The sequence below is a fragment of the Pholcus phalangioides genome, unplaced genomic scaffold, assembly GCF_987345545.1.
Source record: "Pholcus phalangioides strain wild (caught in Gottingen) unplaced genomic scaffold, Ppha-v1.0 ptg000001l_1, whole genome shotgun sequence".
Taxonomy (NCBI): domain Eukaryota; kingdom Metazoa; phylum Arthropoda; class Arachnida; order Araneae; family Pholcidae; genus Pholcus; species Pholcus phalangioides.
In genome coordinates, this window is record NW_028301594.1 from 7,176,865 (window position 1) to 7,196,457 (window position 19,593).

General features: G+C 36.4%; 1 protein-coding gene across 1 annotated transcript; it reads right to left on the reverse strand.

Annotated features, from left to right (window-relative positions):
• Window positions 1-13,081: 13,081 nt before the first annotated feature.
• LOC149089775 (uncharacterized) lies at window positions 13,082-19,279 on the reverse strand. The gene is made up of 2 exons (XM_089235368.1): window positions 19,148-19,279; window positions 13,082-13,498 (listed from the first exon to the last, which is right to left on the reverse strand). The coding sequence occupies exon 2, from the start codon at window positions 13,496-13,498 to the stop codon at window positions 13,271-13,273; it is 228 nt and encodes a 75-aa protein (XP_089091494.1). The 5' UTR covers window positions 19,148-19,279; the 3' UTR covers window positions 13,082-13,270.
• Window positions 19,280-19,593: the final 314 nt, after the last annotated feature.

The window sequence follows — 19,593 nt, forward strand, 5'->3', positions numbered from 1 at the left end:
ATTTGCATCTTTACCCCCGGGTGTTACCAGCTTCCACAAGAACTAATGGATATCATATATTGATGGTAATTGATGCTAACTAGTTATGTGATAATATGATGTAATGTGGATAAATAATAATAAAGTCACTTTCCAAGAGTAAGATGCTGAATATGTAACATATTAATAGTGATGTGATGAATGCCAATGAATATGATAATGTAGATAAAAATAGTAAGTGTGATAGTTAACTTGATGTTAAATAGGGAATATAATATGTGTAAGCCTTGAAGTCTATAATGGCACATAGGCAGTGTAAAAACTTTGGCAGTACCAGAAGGGAGAAATTAGCCATGCAATACAAGTACACGTCAAAGACCCGGAGCATTGGATCTGGACATCTCGATAAAAGTTTTAGGCTTTTTAAGTCTAAAAGTATTACTGCTATTATATAAATGGAGATTTCACAAAGATGTTTATAGTCAGAGTTGAGAAGAGAATTATAGCAGTATCTCTCGTATCCTGAGCCTTTTTTGCCATAATTCATAATTGTCTCAATCTTCGTATCTTTGCGCATATGCTTATTTCTGATGAACCAGGGGGGGGGGGGACTTGGTAAAACTTCGGTGTGTTACGTTTTGGAAACGTTTCAAGAGCAATAATATTTGAATTTCTAGCATACATCCTTATCATGCATCCCTTAGCAAAATTTGCACGGCCCTTTCTATCAACAACCAACTAATTTTGTATAAATTGATCATGCATGTCGAAGAATAAAGAAAGAAAGAAAATACGGAAAGGTTTTTAAATTCATGCCAACTATAAATTAATCACCACCTACATAATGAACGAGTTTTGGTCGTTGAATAAGAAAAATGATGGACAGAAAATAGCGTGGAATGTATGATCATGTGTGATTCAATTTCTCAGCTTAACTAAAGTTGAATAACTCAATCATTTTTTTGTATTGTCTGTTACAGTGTTCTACAACCTTTTTCTACTTGCGGACTGAAGAAATTGAGTGAAGAATTTCACGCACGCACGCACACACACACAGACACACTCACACACAGCATTAATGAGGAAATAGTTTACGAGCCGGTAAACAAAAATTAATAGGAAGAAAATTTTACAACTTTTGACATTGTATTTCGTAACACTCTATTATTATAATTGAGAGAAATAAAGTTGACTTTGAACCCCTGCTGCCATCTGTAAAATAAAAGCGGTTGACGAAAGTGAATTTGAGAATTCTGATTTTGACATAGATGAAAATGATGAAATGTATGTAGGTGAAGAGTTTAAATGAGGAAGTGCAGAGTAGGGGTGCGGTAGCCCAGGTCGATAAGATACTCGCCTAAAGTACCAAAGAATGCTTAGAGGTTTAATATTTTTAATATTTAATATTTAATATAACGTTAATATGTTTCAAATATTAACGCCTCTAAATATAGCATACAGTATGTTTTGATAAGATAAACGCATTAGATGTTTTCGTTAATTTTCAAGAATGCAAAGTCGCCAATTGATGCTAACTGTACGGGTTCACAGTACATATTTGAGCCATCTACTAACGCCTGTAAAATTTTCGTCGAATTCTATGAGTTTAGCTTAGAAGCGTTTTTTTGTAAGAAAGATTTGACAAACACTGAAGTGGTGGCCGAAGGAAGAGCATTAGCGATACCTGTCGGCAACTGCGTGAAACTCGAGATTTTCCTCTTTCTACCTATACATTATTCGATCAAAACGGATTAAAAGCCGAATAGTTATGATTTTTTTTTTTAAATCGGATGATTCTTTTTGAAACACCCTGTAAATTTTTCATACAATCGTTGACGAAATATTTCCTCAATCACCACTTTTAAAGATAATTTCTGCCATCTTCGTAAGCCATGACTTGAGTCTTATTTCACCCAATACCCGATTTCTGACATTTTATCTTCCCTTAATCACTGCTTCAGTCTAAATCTTTTTTTTCTCCCCCACTCCTGTAACATGATTATATTTTACTGAGTTTATTAACTCGACCCAAATTCCATTTGCAGCATTTAAGCAATGCATTTTGTTCTTCATTTCAAATTTTTTTTTTTAAGAAACGAGATCTCTTACGTGTTACTACACACATTCCTTTCATTCTCAATTACCATCGTTACATACAAGCAGCCTAGGAATATGCAAATTACTCTTGGAAAAACACACTTTTTCGGCAGAAAAGTTGAGTAGTGAAAGTGAGATTCATTAAGTGATAAAAAAAAAAAATAGTTGAAAAATCGAAATTACCATAAGTTTTCAAATTTAGAACTAAGTAAGATTCGTAAGGGTGATGAAGTTGAATTTTTTTATTTATTTTCACAGTTCCCGTGAAATTTCTGTCTTTTCTTATAAATTTGATTTCTTTTTTTCCCCCTTTCCATTCCTAATTAAGAAACTCGGAAATGTCTCAAAAGCGGTGAATGGAAAAGAAAATAGTGATGGAATTTTTCTGTTTCATGGATAAAGGTTTGGAAGTTCTCGGGGGAATTATCATAGAGAAATGGCCGTCATATTATTCCCACAGTTTCCCATTTTCTCTTGTGCGAAAGTTTGAAGATTCTTTCTAAAAAATTAGCTCCTTTCTTGAAATGAAACTTTTCTCGGAAGGATTCGTATTATTAAGAATTAGAACTTTTTTTACATTCAATTTCTTTTGAAGAATTAATTTTTTGTGCGTTCCTATGGGGTGCTTCAGCGATTTTCCCTGAATTCCCCTTGGAAAATTCTAAAAAATTAATTGACAAAAATGCGTTTTTTTACAGTTGTTCTGTTAAATAATAAAAAAAACCAATTGATGAAGAAAAATATCCTTTTTGTAAAAAAAATTATCCAAAATCTATCTCAATCGAAAATAATATAAAAACAAGTTTTCCAAATAATGAAAATAATGATAGTAATATGGCTAATTGAGTTATTTCCTAAGCTTGTTTAATTTCGACAAATTAAGAGACTTTTTCTTTTATTAGAATTTTTTAATGAAGAGAAATGTTGAATTAAGCTAAATTCCAGGGGAAAAAACTGCAAAAACGTAACTTTTTAATTCTATAATAATTCAATCATTGAAATGAGAAATTAAAAAAAAAATTCAATAACTTGAGCAGAAGAAAAATGCGGAGAAAAAATTTCCTTTGATTACGATACGAATATCAAAGTTCAAAAATAAGAAAATTCATTGTATGATATTCATTCACGTGCAACGAATGCAGACAACACGGCCACGGACCTAAAATGAAAAAAGTTCAAAAATTTAGTCCAAAAAAACCTTAAATATAAAATGTTTTTGCATCATATGCTCTGATCTGGGTATTTCGGTATCCGGATCTCTTGACTTCACTGATCATTATCGTAATATGGTATGCAGGGCCAATAGAGTCGCATATATGATACGTACGGCGTACAGCAAGTGCGATATGCATACCCTGTCTTTCGCTTTTTTTGCACATATGTCAGACCGATTCTTGAATACTGCTCGCAGGTGTGGTGTTCATACAAAATTAAAGACATATTACTCATCGAGAGTCCCCAAAGGGCTTTTACTAAACGTCTTCCAGGTATTGGTGGAAGATCATACCAAGAGAGACTCGAAATACTTGACCTTCACTCCTTGGAGTGGAGGAGGGCTCGATCTGACCTAATTATGTGCTATAAACTGGTACACAATATGGTATATTTACCTTTCGATAATCCTTTTTTCGAAGTCTTGGACAGACGACCTAACCTCCGTAGACACGGTGTTCAACTGAAAATTCCAGTGGCCAGAGGCGACCGCTACTTCTATGGCTTCAGATGCCGTTCGGCTAGACTGTGGAACAATCTGCCTCACGACCTCGTTTCTGCCCCCTATGCTGGATTCGTCTCTTCCTTGGACGATTTTAACTTTTCTCCTTATATGAAGTGTTTTTCCATTTGATTTATGTTTTTTTTATGTTTCTTGTTTGAATCTTACCAGTGCAAGTGCATCTGCCTACTGGGTTGTGTGATAAATAAATAAATAAATAAAATAAAATCAAGTTTACTGACTTTCACAACATCCCAAACTACAATAAATGCTGTTGAAAAAGCATTGAAAATTTGCAGTGGATTAGAAATTTAAATGATGAAATAATAGAAAATGTGAAAAGATATGCAAACAAAAACCTAAAAATCAGAACGCGAGTTTTCTTAACGATATTTCGGTGCGACGGCTGCCAAATTCTACATCTTCCGTTCATAATAAATTATATCACGCATCCAAGCGTATAGCTGCACAGAATATGAACACTATCCGTTTGATTTCATTCAAAACATAGGAAAAAAAACCGAAAATCTCAGCCATATTTTGAACCTGGCCGTAATATCATAGCACTTCGAAATTTGAAAAATGAATTTGATTTGAGATGCTAATCTAAAGTCCAGGTACTCTTCGACTACTGTTTACACTATGGGTGAAATTTTGGCGAAATAGTGAGCCATATTGTTACTGAACTTATTGTAATTATGCACTGATTTGTTGACTGAGATTTCTTACTTTTCTTCCTGAATCACACAAGCACTCAATGGACGAGGCAAAAGCAACGAACACATTCCCGAAAATAACTTTCAACTTTTAAAGATCAGTTAGAACATTCGAACAATGAATTTCTCTTCATTAACACTTTAAGCTGTTTTTAAAATTTTCATGACCCGCATTAGAACTGCTACATTTGAAACAGCGAAACCTTCACAAATTGCACCTATTTTCAAGAAGAAATATATATTTTTCCGATTAGAGCTGATAACTGCTTCCTCCCCTAACAAGAAAATCCCCCCCCCCCCACCATCGCTTTATTTCCTTCACTATGATACAAAACTGCCTGCATGACACGTGTGTGGCTTTCTATAAGATGAAAAATACTCTCTTTTGTGAAAAAAGTTCTTTTTGTATTATTTGTACTTAGCGTATATATTTCTTTCTCTTTTTTTCTCGCTCATTCTCTTATCTAACCTTGAACAAGAGCTGAGCCTACTGGCAGTTGATTGATTGGAGGAGGGGGGGGGGATGAAGAACATGTTTTACAATAACACAAACGCGTTTTTTTAGAAAACGAGATATTTCGGGGTGGCTGAAATAAATCGGATCAAGTTTGACGCGATATCTCGGGATTGCCGCTGAAAGAGTTAAAGTCATTCTCCTGAATGAACGTCTTTATTATGCGGGTTTTTTTTTTTTAAATTTCAATCAGAAACTAGATTAAAATGATAATAATCATATTTTTCTAATCGTTATAGCAATAATAATTTCATTTCTAACCTTCGATTACTGGGAATTTTTTGAAACTGAGAGGCTTACGGGTTTATTTTTGAAAAGCACGCATTCACAATTTTGCTGATGCACAGTGCCATTCGGCATCTCCTTGAACTCAAACAGATGCAATATTGACTCGTGTCAGCTGTGTGTAAGTTGCAGGAAGTGCGAAGACAAATCGAGCTTCCTAACGCCTGTGAAGATATGACGTTTCCTGAACTCTTAAAATCACTCAGATTTATCGCCAGACCTGGGAGGAGTAGGTATACTCGAATGCCATGTGAATGATTGCAAGGTTCGTAAATGGATGCAACTATTTAACCGTCTTTTCGGCGGGAGGAGCGAAGTCGGGAGAACTTGCATAAAGAGCCTCAGACAACTGTGTTTCACATCTATATTCTTATGCATGTAATTAGTTCACATGTTTTCCCGAACTATTTTGAACTGTTTCACATAGTCTAAGCGAATTTTCCTATTTTTCAGAATTGCAGAAGATTTAGAATAAAATTTCGTATATAAGAATCGCTGAAATTTTGTAGGAATGTTTATACATGCATGTATTAGTGTGTATAAGGAACCTCAATTTTGATTCCCTGACTATTTATTTATGCAATATTGTTGGTCTTTCAAAGACCTATACAAGAGGACGCGGTGGATTTAAACATAGATGTTTTGTAACATTTGACAAGAAATCGGAGATCGTGGGGGGAATTTACAATAGTGGAGGGGAGCTTGTTCCATTTAACTATGGTATTTGGAAAGAAACCCCCTGTAAAACAGTCTGTAGTGGCAAAAAATATAAATTAATTTCTTAATTTCTTAATTTTAGTCTTAATTTCTTGGGATGGTCAAGTCTATTGCAAACATAAGAAGGCTTAGTCAGAAAACCAGATAGATGTATCGAAATTTAGATGACCATGATTAATCTTATAAAGCATGGCTAAGCAAAAGATACGTCAGTGAGTAGCGAATGGGTGGAGATTAAGTTCAAGTTTAAGATCAGAAACGGAACTGAAAGAGGACCAGCAGTCGTGAATTAAGCGGGCGGATTTATTTTGTATAGATTCAAGTTTGTCGATATTACTAGAGGTGTGGAGGTCCCAGACTTCAGCTGCATAAGAAAGAACGGGAGAAATTTAAGTTTGGTAGCAGAGAAGTCGGACGTCACGAGTAGAATGTTTGAGGTTGCGGCGAAGGAAAAAAAGTTTGTTGAGACATTTCTCTGGTAGACAAATAATCGATACGATGGTTCCAACGTAGGTCAGCCGAGATTATGACACCTAAATATGTAAATTGAGAAACTTGGAATATTGTTACGTTATTGATCGAGTATGAGAATTGGAGGGGAAGAGTTTTACGAGAAGCTCTCCTAAAAAACTGTTTTAGATAGGTAGATAGGCATATGCCAAAATGAGCACCAGTCTGAGATGGAATATATTCGCTTCGGCAGTACATATACTAAAAATTGGGACGATACCGAGTCTGAGATGGAAACAAGATTAGGTTGGAGAATTTCTTGATCGGACTTGTGATTAATTACGCAATCGATTGCACAGTCATAAGCAAAAAATCGAGTGGTGCAGTTGAGGGCTTCAGGGATATCGTTTATATATATTAAGAACAATAAAGGCGAGAGGACCACGAGAAACCACCACTCCTTGACGAGTACCTGAATTTACAGTGGCAAATGGTGAGTCACGATCTTTAAAATGTACAAACTGTTTACGATTTTTTAGGAAAGTTTCTAACCATTTGAGCAATTGTACATTCATACCGAGATTCGAAAGTTTAAGGAGAAGTCTATTGTGAGAAACTTCATCGTAGGCTTTAGAAAAATCCAAGAAGATGATATCGGTTTGTAACTTGTTATCAATGGCTTTGGAAAGGTCATATAGTTGGGATGTAGTAGAAAGAGATTGTCTGAAACGCCGTGTTGGTTAGGAAAGTAAAAGTTAATATCTACTTGTTGAAATTTTATGAATTTAAAACAAATGACTAAGTTTGAAAAATTTAATTAATCATCCTTTGAAGAATATTGCCCACGAGACAATTTCTACACTCGTTTATTAAAGCGGTTATCTAAATTTATTTCGTACTAAAAAATTAATTTATCTGCTTGTTTTATTTCTCCAGTAATCTTATGGATAGTCCGAGATAAAAGTTTGAAATTCAGTGTGTTTAATTTTATATATATATATATTGAAATATATATATTGAAATATATATATAGTCAATTACTCTCATTTATTCAATTTTTGACACACTTTGTGTATATATATATTTTATTGTGCTACTCATTTGATTTTCATATTTTTTTTGGTTTATAATTGTATATCCTCATAATTGCCTTTTGACTTCCAAAGCTTGTTCTTCGCAAAAATGTCGGGGGAACTGATGGTAATTTTATGCCTATTAGGCTTATCATCATTAGAAACATTTTTGCAGTTTGGAGCAATGTGGGGGGTTCCCCCTTGAGAACGACCTCCTCATTGATCCATATTTTTCCTTTTTTTCCAATTTTTCAATTACTTCTCATTTTTTCGCCTTTTATATAGCTCAGTATTTATAAAAGTTATCAATCACGTATAAAATATTTGAACAAATTGAAAAGAAATTACTCTGTAAAATAAATATTCTAAATTAGACTACGTTGTAAAGTCTCCTTCGCCGTGTAGGTTGAAATTTTTTTTTATTTAGATTCGCTTTCTAATAAAAGCGAATTTACATTTGGAAATTTTAATTCACCTTACGAAATTGAACATCAATTGAATTTTACAGCCAATCATGTCATCACGTCATAATTTCTTTCAAATAAATAATTTAAATTTACCTACGAGATCTCATAGTGCAGTATGAAGTTGAAAGTAAATGGTTGAAACACACACAAATTGCTGAAATAAACAAAAAATGTTTGTTTGAGAACTCAAATGTGTGTTTATGAACTCAAATGCAGGGTGTCCCATAAACTCATAAGTAGTTTAAAATTTGTAAAAATTGAAGGAATTGATATATTTGAATGTGGTTTTTTTGTGAAAAAGTTATTCTCACGAAAGGAAATGCTTTTTCCTACCAAAAAAAGTAGAAAGAAAATCAATTCAAATTTTCGTCGATAAAGGACGCTGCACGAGAGCAAATGACGTAATTGCGTGGATTTTTCTTTCAATTTCTTTTGTATCCGAAATACTCGTGAAGCAGAGATTCGTAGATGAAGGAAAACAACTTTACCAGTAGTTATTTATCCAATTGTGAACATCACAACGAAAGCATCATATAAGCTCCAGTAAAGGAAATTCACAAATGATCTGTTAATCGTACACTCTATATTTTGTAGGATTCTGATTTCCATATATCAGTGATTTACTATCCACTCTCTATCGACAAAAATTTGAACTAACCAATCTTTTTCCGCAGCAAAAAAAAAAAAAAAAAAAAATATATATATATATATATATATATATATATATATATGTATCCCATTTCGTGAGAGTAACTTTTTCGCAAACGGCATATACCCTAAAGTCCCTAAATTTTTACGAATTTTTAAACTACAGTATTTACGAATTCATGGAACACCCTGTTCCAACTAGCAACGGCAACGGAACACCCAGTAGTTAATTTTAAAATGATCGGTATCCAAATTGGTATCTCAGTGACCAGTAAAATATTTTTGAATGAATTTATTTCGCAAAAAATAAATATTCAAAATTATAATATTTACGTAACTCAGTTTCATTCACTGTTAAAGGTAAAAACTTAATATGGATTGGATTTCTATTTTGGAAATTTTAATTCATTATTAGAAATTGAGCATCAATTGAATTTAACTGCTAACAATCATGATCATGTATAGTGCGCTTCTCCGATCTGCAAAAGGACTGGGTTCGATTCCCGGCGGAGACAAGTCGACTTTTTTTTTTGAGTTCAACTCGGCACGATATCCAGAAAAAAAAATGTCTATCATGAATAAATAATTTAAATTTTCCAACAAGTTTTCATAGTGTAGTATGAATTAGAAACTGAATGATCATTGAAGATCATCACAAAATGTTTGTTTCATAAACTTTATTTATTATAACTAATATACTGTACATTACATCTAATTTTGACGACCATCTACAAACCACATGAATTTTTTTGCCTAAAGATAAATTCCTTGTAAATAAATTTAGTTTTATGAATGACGCATTACCTATGTACGACCGGAGAAATTACTGGGCTTCATAAAATACGATATGACCGATGTGTAGCGACCCAAACATTAGACCCTCAGAGTCTAATCCCATGTTCAAGGAATTAATGGTGCTGCTCTACGTTATAGCAGTAATTTCTCTATCGCATTGCAAGGACCTTCGAGGAGACTTTCTCTTCTCGGATTGCAACGAATTATCCTGTGGCCTGGATATTATATCACGAAAACATATGAAAAAAAAGAGGGTCCTCGGAAGGACGTAGTTTATTACGACTCGAGACATAAATCACGTATTAAGGCCTGTTATACTCTCCCTCGGGAGATTCTTGTGACGTCATTTAGCTGCATGTCGATACCAATAACGATATTTACGGAAAATAAAACTATTTTTGGAAGGAAAACAGAAGCCTTCTCGCTTCTTTCTATACGGAGTGGCCGGGAAGTCCTTACCCAGTCAGGCCTTTTTCTTCCCAACCGTTGATCGTAGACAGAAACTTTCAGTTGCAAAAATGAGGTGTATATATTCATAATATAGCACTTCACACGAACGGAATAATTTTTGAAAAAAAATCATAAAATTTTCCTTTTTTTTCATTTTCCCCAGGACCCTCTCGTCTTAGATAAAAAAAACTTTGCCCTTCGTAGTATTATGGCGAACAAGATAATTTCCATTTCAAACTTTGAACTTTAATGAACTTTAATTAATATTCACCACACCTGGTTGAAATCAAACTTTTCTTGTTTTGCATACTTCCGGATGGACAAACTTTTTTCCAGTACAGTAAACTCTTAATTATCCGGTCTCCGTACTATCCGGCCTAGTTAAAAATCCATACATAATCAGTCTCCGTGATTCCAAGCTGTTTAAATACCAGTTTTGGGGTGTAGTTATGAAAAATCGGTCATTAAGATCTCCCACGCTATACAAACCGTATCTCAAAACCGGTTTTTGCCGGGAGTTGGAGCGTAAAGCCGGGTTTTCCTAGGAGTCGAATTTCTGCTCCGTGTGCAGCGTGAAAACGCTGATTGGTTAAAAACCTGAAATTCAAGCTCACGGCGCAGAAATTCTACTCGGTTCGCGGCAGGTTTCCTGTGCCGCGTGCAACGTGATTCACCCAGCGCGACACGCCGTCCACTCACCAATAAGAACAGCAGTATGACGGTTTTCCTACAGAGGGCAATACGCCTCACGACAGCGCTTTACGTCGGGCGTGATTGGCCAACTGCTTCTGGAGGAGTCAAATGCTTCGTGCGCCGTGGTTTTGCCGATTTTCTCTTCACTCTTGTGTGTTTTCTTCCCCTTCCCTTCAAACCGGAGCATGCAGACGACAGAGCAGCAGACCATATACTATAATATAGCCGTCCTGATCTGATGCACCACGCTAAGAAAACACGAACGCGTAGCGTGATTATGTAACACGTTTCTACCGGCGCAAACCTATTCCTAGGACAACCCGGCTTAAGTGGAGGGATGTTTCGTCGCGGAAAACGGCTAAAAGGGAAAATCCTTCAGTCATCTACATCAGTGTTTCTCAACCTGGGGCCATATGGACCCCTTGCGGTCCTGAGATAGTCCAAGGGGACCACGGGCGAAAATCTACTTGAAGGGGGAAGACAAGACACTCTGCTGGGGTTGTGAAAAAAAATTCAGATGCAAAGAAATGAAGCTTCAAGTGAAATATGGTGAGAAAAAGTGTGACTACTTTCAGAGTGAAGCAAAATTGCCGAATAGAGCCAGGGCCGTCTTGACGCATGCGCTCACCCGGACACAGCCCGGTGTCTTGAATGCGTAGGGGAGGCACCCACGATAGTGAGATTTGATACTACAGTAAAACTTCGATTAACCTTCACTCTTTTTTGACTGCAGTTTCCGTTATCCGTCATCGTCTAAAAAGAAAATACGTGCGCATCAACAGACAGACAGACATCTTTAAATTAAGACACAGAAGATAACAGACTATTTTAAAGTCACGGGGGTCACAAGGGTGTATGGTATTACAACAAATTTCTGTGCATTACTACTCTTATATTGATCGTTTTGTAAAATTCAATGCAATATGTGTATTCACTTTTAAACGATTTCCATTTCCATCTAAATCCCGCAGTGAAATCACGTCACAGTATTGTAGCTTACATATGTTCTAACATATTTCTGTTATTCGTCTATTCGGATATCCGTCACAGCCCTGGTCCGGACGGTGACGGTTAATTGAAGTTTTATTGTAATTTTTTTTTCGAGAATACGTATGTAAATTTGTATACAGCTACTCCCAGCCAGGTAAGCGGCCCAATGCTGCTAAAATAACCCTGCATAGAACCAGGGCCACCTAAACACATGAACCAATCTTGGCATGAGAACTGGTACAATGATTTGTGAGAGTAAGTAAATACCTAAGCTGTTACTTTCAGCTGAAGTAGGGGGGCTGGCTTCAGAACATCTTTTTTGCTTGAGTGACCAAGCTGTTGAGATGGCACTGCATAGAGTCTTAGTGGCATGGACCACCTTCCCCCCCCCCTTGATAAATAATTAACTGATTATTTATCATTATATGATCGATAGTAGTTTGATGGTAATGTTCTGAAAAAAGCTGGAGCCCACCCAAAAAGTCATGTAAAGCAACCCTATAGTAGGATTGCTTTACATGACTTTTATGGTTATTGTAGTTTTTTTTACTTCGTTTTAGGCTTAATTCAGCTCGAGCATTTGATATTAGTAACTGAATTTGTGTCTCTTGTTTGTTAATAAAATAATATCAAATTTCATCCATATTAGTTGCTTTTTTACATGTTAAATGAGATGAGTTGCACTTTTGTGAATATTGATCATTTTTTCCATTTAAGACTAAAAAAAAGTATTTTCTGTCAATTTCCCCGTAGTTTTATGTGGTGACGAAATAAATTTTAAGTTGATTGACGGTCTTCCAAACGTCTTGCTAAGAAATTATCAATATTGGATCAGTGTATGGCGGAGCAAAGTAAGCCGCTCCTACGGGTTACGCTGCACCAATTTGAAACAATTCATGAAAAGTTAAGAAAGGAATTGTGATGACTTTCTATGGCAACAGATCTGTTCTCACATTATCAGCATCATTTTGAATAGTCATTTTACATATCGCCCCCCCCCCCCCACCCCGCATGCCAGAAGCACGAATTCACACGTACTCATTTTTTTTCACATTTTTATCAGCCGGTTGGATACCTTATTCTGCCAGTTAAGTTTTACGTGAAACGCGAATATGTTTCCCTATTGAAGCAGATGTTACAAACAATTTTAGGAAAATAACTTCCCCCGTTTCTTTTTTTTTTTCCGAGGATATTGCACATTCGTGCTTCTGGCATGAGGTTGGACGATATTTTCTATGACTAGGATGGGTTTTCCTAACAAACTCTCAAACACGATGCAAAGTAGTCTCATATTACGGTATTTGTTTGTAATATGTGTGCCAAACTGCAAATAAGAAAACATAAGGAATTTTTATGGCTTCTAATTTCATGACTAACGGTTGAGGAGAAAAAAGCCTAGGTAAGGACTTATTGGACATGCTGTATATGAGAAATTAGAAGGGTGGAGACAAATTTTGGCTGTATCAGTTGGACATCATAAAAATATGCATAAATACAACATAACAAGTTATTTTATATTCAAAATTTACACATAATACATTGGTTATTACATTAGCACATTACATTTATAGCACGTTGGCACATATACTTTCACATGTTAAAAAAAATAATGACACGTTTGAAACATACATTGTTTGTGTATAGATTTTGTTCTCTGTCTACAAATTTTGGCACGGTTTTGCTCAACACAACGGCCGCATATTGATCATAGCACTCGAGCTGTAATGCACGAAATTGACGCCTTTCATGAGGAAGTCTGTGACTGGTGTTAAGGCGCTTATGCACGGAGTGAAGGCACTCAGTAGAATGTACCATCCGGCGCAGAATCCGGCGACGAAGAATGCGACGAATATGAGGATGAGCAGCCAAACCACGAACCACAGCGGATTTCCACCTTTGCCAGCACCCATCTTGAAGAGAAAAAACAACAAACAGGTATATGTACGTGTTCCTTGTAGACAATTTTGGGTTCCATGATAAATGTTCAGAACTATCTCACACACGCACACACACATTGGTATTAAATAATACACTATGTATGTGATATGCGAAGTGGGATCAGAACAATAAAAACCTCGGTACATACGTATTATAAGGCACCTGAGTACTCAGTACACACACACAAATACAGAGATTTCTGACAAAAATAGGAACAAACCCATTTTTGATGCAACGCCAACAATTCTGATGTAGAAAAGATGACGACCTGCAGCTTCTACATCAGAATTGTTAATACGATCAGAAAAATCGCTTTTATGCATTTATTCGCCTTAGAAAATTGTAAGGGTAGCAAACAAACCACAATTGTATTGGGTCTTAAAAATACATATAGGCTAGTGACCACTCCCAAATCGTTATCTGGCTTAAAATGAACTGTAAATGTTTAAACACATTGTCCTGATCACTCTCATGTGTGATGTCCCTCGTAGAATTCAATTCTGCCTTTGTGAAACACAGTACCAATAACAAAATACTTACGTTGACCTCTGGCACCAATGAGGATTGACCGTTCTAATCCTTGTCAGCGATTCGAAGTGTCACCCGTTTCGCACCATCCTTGATATCGTCACGAGATTTTAACCAATATCAAGGCTTAATGATAATATCTCGTTCGTCGACAAGCTTCCGGTTTAAACAAGTATTTTATAAATTAAACAGAAATGAATAAAATTGCCTGTATAAAGTACGCTCATAGTCTGGAGTATTATTTGCTATTTTCGTCTCTCTTACTAAATTACCTCATAATAGAAAAACAGCCTACGAGGGCGCCGTATTAGAGATCCTCTCACCTAGAAGTCGGGCTGTAACGATCCTCCACATCTGTCAAAATGAACCTAATTCTTTCCATTTCCCTTTTTTTCGAGAAAAGCATTGACTGCAATCCAGGTTTTATCTACTGGGTGTTACAGAAACAACTCCCTAAACCGACTCCCCAACGTGTTTTAAATTCCAGGCCTGCCCACTGACGAACAGCACGTTTCTTAAGTTCAGTAGAAGCAGTACAACCGCTGTGTGCTCGTGTGGTCATCGCGCGTGATGAACCAACACCTCCCATAATTACACTCCTATACTCTAGTTAGGGATGGCGTTGGCTGGAATCGTGTCGCGAGTAGCCGCGTTCGTTAGCGTGATGGTCTCGGCTGAAGTTAGTTTTCTGTGGTTTCTCAACTCCGAGGCGCGAACGCGAGCTAGTCTTTTGATTTAAAAAACCTCTACAGAGGGATAGAACGCCTTCAACACGATTTTTACATAACAAAAAAAATCCAGGGATCAGCCATTTTCACTTCAAAATGGGGAAGAAGATGGCAGTACCACAGAACACAAAAAACAAACATAATTCTGATAACATAAATTCATTCGGTCACACGTACAATGCACGTTCTGATGTGTACGAATTCGATAAAAATTGCCCGAGACGAATGCTTATGAGGTACGGTCAAGTAGAAGGATTTCATATTTTGGTTAGACTCTATAGACTCTGTAGGTCAAACATGCTCAACCAGTGGCCCACTGGCTAAATGTGGCCCTCCGAGCCATCTGATATGACCTGCGACGTGAAATCTAATTTTGTAAAAATTAACAAAGCAGCACATTTCTAGATCAACTTACTGACCCCACACCACATTTCCTTATCATTAAAGGGATCGGTGGCACAGTTACAGGTCAATTAAATGACACGCAGCACAGCCCTGGATCTTTCTAGTGACCCGCTGAACATTTGTAGATCACTTAAGTAACCCGCGATACAGTTTCATAGCACTTTAGTAACCCGCGATACAGTTTCATAGCACTTTAGTGACCGCTTGCACAATTCCGGAGCGCTTGAGTTCTGATTGGTAATTTGATCTCCTAAGTTCTCTGGAACAGTACAAGGGGAACCCCCCCCCCTCCCGTATAGTTCCAGAACACTTAAGAGGTCCGCAGCATTATTAACGATCAATGAGGCACCGTTCTAGAGCACTTATGCTATCCGCGACACAATTTCACATCACTCACCCGGCCAGAAGATATGTACAGATCATATAAGTAAAAGCTACGGCGTTGTTCCAGATTGCTTAACTACGTAGCCCGCGGCACGTTTTCAAATCAGCGAAGTGGCCTGCACTCGTAAGACAGTCGCGAGGGGCTATGGTCGGTCTCGATGATGATGTAGGTCTTGCATTACGACAGGCAAATCCTCGGATATTCAATTAAATCACATTAACACATATGAAATTTCTAATGCACATTTTCTCGTACAAAATTATAATGTTCGGAAAATGTACTCTCGTTCCAAGAAAAGATTTCGGATAAGTACAATAGACTCTCACTAATCCGGAACATAATTAGACCAGGGTATGCCGGATTGCTGGAAGCTAATGGAAAAAGCCCTTTCAAATAATTTAAACTTTTTCGTAAAGAACATGTGCATTGTTTTTTGTCTTCTGTGCTCGAAGAAAACCCGCCTAAAAGCGCCAGATTACTGGACGGGCCGGACAAGCACAAGACCGGATTATCTAGAGCAGGGGTGGCCAACCCGGGGGCGGCACGCGTGCAACAAGTAGCTCACAACAAAGGAGTGGCACGCAAACGCTTTTCAAGAATTAGAGAAATTCTATTCCGTTTTCCTATCAAAGAAATTCTCTCTTTTAAACACTTTTTTTCAATGAATGATGGTCTTGTTGGCTGCCAAACCTATATTTAATGTGGTAGGCACTCGTAAAATAATAATTATGTGATCACTTTCTATAATTCAAAGCGTTTCTCTGTTCGGGTTTTCATCTTTGGATATAGTTTGCTGCACGGCCTATTTTGTACGAGATTCATGATCGTCCACGTGTGGGACATGCACTGTATAATACAATTACACTGCATATCTATGAATTCTTGAGGAAGAGGGAGCCCAAACATCCTGACTCCTGAGGATTCGGATTCTATTCCCAACAAGCAGTGGCATCGAAGCCGAGGGTGCTCGGACTCCAACACTATTTTTGTAAACAAGTTTGAGCACCCAGAATTTATTCGTAATGCAAAATTCCCTGCATAAAACTCGAGCTGAGCACCCACAGGTCTAAAACTCTTCCGACGCTTATGCCAACAAGATATAATTAAGATAAACTATCGATATGCGTACATAAACAATCTGCATTACGATAATCGAAATTATGACTCCAAAATAAAAACAATGAAGAACTCAAAAGAGCAAGAAATTGTCATTTTTGTGAAAATAAAAGAAGAACGGAACAATATTTTGCAGGAACGGAGTTAAAGCTCGTGTCTCATAAAACGGGTCGTATGGTCTGAGTGTTGAAATCCTTATAGTGGTACCAGCATCGAAAATAATCTTGATTGTGGCACGCAAAAGGTTGGCCATCCCCCGATCTAGAGTCTACTCTGTACATATTTCATAAATCAATTCAAATTAATATCTTTACTTTCATTCATCAATGATTGATGAAAAACGATGGGAAAAATTTTTCAATTTACTTATTGTATTTTTGTGTCCGTAAGTACCCGAAAATTTATTAACGTCATTCATTATCATTAATTTATCAAATGGAAAAAAAAATTACACTACCTCATAGCAACATTACATTTATTATGCATGAGATAAATTGCTCTAAAATGATTAATAATTTTTTTAAGACATTTCGTGCCCAAATTTTTAGGATAAAACGACTTGTTTCGACATGAATAATGGAAGCGTGGGGGTACAAGAAAAAGTTATTTTAATCAATTTCCGAAAGGGCATCTCCATGACTTTTTTCTCTCATTAATTCCAAAAATACATACAGGGTAGACGAGAAGTCGTGGACACGTTTTAAGAATTAATAACAAATCAACCAATTGACATAAAAAGGTGCGGTTTGCACTAAAATACTTATCGTGGCCTAGAGTTTTTCTTTTTTAACTGAAAATATTTCACACATTTGTTGCGCTGTGGAACAAAAAACTCGACATAACACATAAAATTCAACACAAACGGTGTATAACTAAGGTTAATGACAACTGTGTTACATAAAACTATCACATTCCAATATGAGCACCCTTTTTAGCTAGGGAAACATCTAAACGGTGAAAGGGTGCTCATGTTGAAATATGGCACTTTATGTTAAAATAAATATTTATGGCAGAAAAAAGCCTTTTTACAAAAAAGTTCGAAAATAGACGCGGTTTTTTTTTATCTATATCAAAATTAAGTGACTTTAGGAGAACGCGAAGGGATCCTTTTTTAAGAATGAAACCGGGTCCGGCTCATTGGACATGCGCAAATGCGTATATGGGCATGATAAAGCCCACCATCATATTCAAATCTGCGAATCCGTGAGCATTGAAAGGAAGGATAAGCCAAAGCTACCAGTATTTTGGACGAACAATAAAAAAGCTTGGACTATGAAAACACTTTTCCTGGATTGGTTTAAACTGTGTTTTGTTCCGGAAATCAGGAGTTACCTTGTTGGTGAATACATGCTATTCAAATTTCTTTTGATGCTTGAAGAAGATCAAGATAAAGAAGTAGAAGACAAGTTGACCACAAGTAACAAATACAAATGCAAATACAACGCCACAACAGGCAAAATGCCCAACGAGGAGGCTGATAAAAAGATGCCCATAAAAATATGGATGTCATATATTTCACCACACCTTTGGCAAGGTTAGGGGGAGAATCTTCGACGCATATCAATCAACAAACAAACGGCAGAAACTATGAAACAGAATTTTTGAAATGCACGAGAGTAATGCTGTAAAAAATTTTGAACCAATAAACTCATGGGCGATTTGTGAAAATGAGTTGGGATAATGCAATATTTTTTTTTTTTTTTTTTGAGAGCATCAAAAGAAATTTGAATAGCATGTATTCACCAATAAGGTAACTCCTGATTTCCGGAAGTAACATAGCGGAAGAGCTTCGCAAGCTCAAACCAGCAATAGATTATTTTCATAACATATAGATCCCTCTATTTTACGTTCTTCACACGTAGAAAAATTAGTAGAGGAAGCCTTGTCAACATACTCCAACATACTTGATGATATGGGGAAAAGAAGAAACGGAAAATATAGAAAAATCACAATGTTCTTCCAGAAAACATCGCCAACAATTGTTGCCTACCTCTGCGTCACTCTGCTCTTTCTCATGATGTTCAATAAACGATATATACAAGAAAAACTATGGTTTCGGTTATTCGCGGTCATCCCCGGAACGTAACCCCCGTGAATACGGGGGAAGGGCGACTGTAGTGTAGTTTAGACATGTATTTGATATCCATATTTTTTATGGACATCTTTTTTCAGTCACCTCGTTTGGCACTTTGTCTGTTGTGGCCTTTTTGTATTTCATTTTCATAACATTTAATTTCCTTCAGACACCGTCAAACACGCCGTATACGACGTTGTAGATGTACACCAACACAATTCTGACATGACTCATCTCCATAGATACAATATGACTACTTATATCTATGCAATCTTATGTCTAACTCATCTCCCTAAAAAAAACTGGTAAAAATAGAATTTTGGTGCGCTATTTGCTTTCATGCTACAATAAAAAAAAAAGAGAGAAAAGAAAACTGCACACTTACCAGAAAAATATGGTTTTGACCGTCTTAATATTGTTTTTATGAAGAAGAATCTCTTGAGATAGATGTGTTGAGGGCTTGTAGAGTTCTAGAAAAACCCTCAATAAAAATGAGAGGAATAAAGTAAAATAAAAAAAATTACACCGAAATCTAATCTCTTCATTTTGTAGGGTTTTTTTTCCGATATAACTTACGTCACGTACCGACAAATGATACGAAAAAGAGGCAGCAGTAGCCGTACTGCATAATGTAGTGTTTATTTAATCTCAACAGTCTCGTGATTTCACGGTTGCTGTTGAGTAATATCGAGGCAAGTTTGCGCAAAGGTGATAAAAAAACCTGTTACTGATGCTTCACGGAAAAACAAAATTTTTCTTCTCAAGAGATTCTTTTCGTATTCACAAGGACGGAAAGTAGACTGACTTGAAAATACAGTGGAACTCATAACG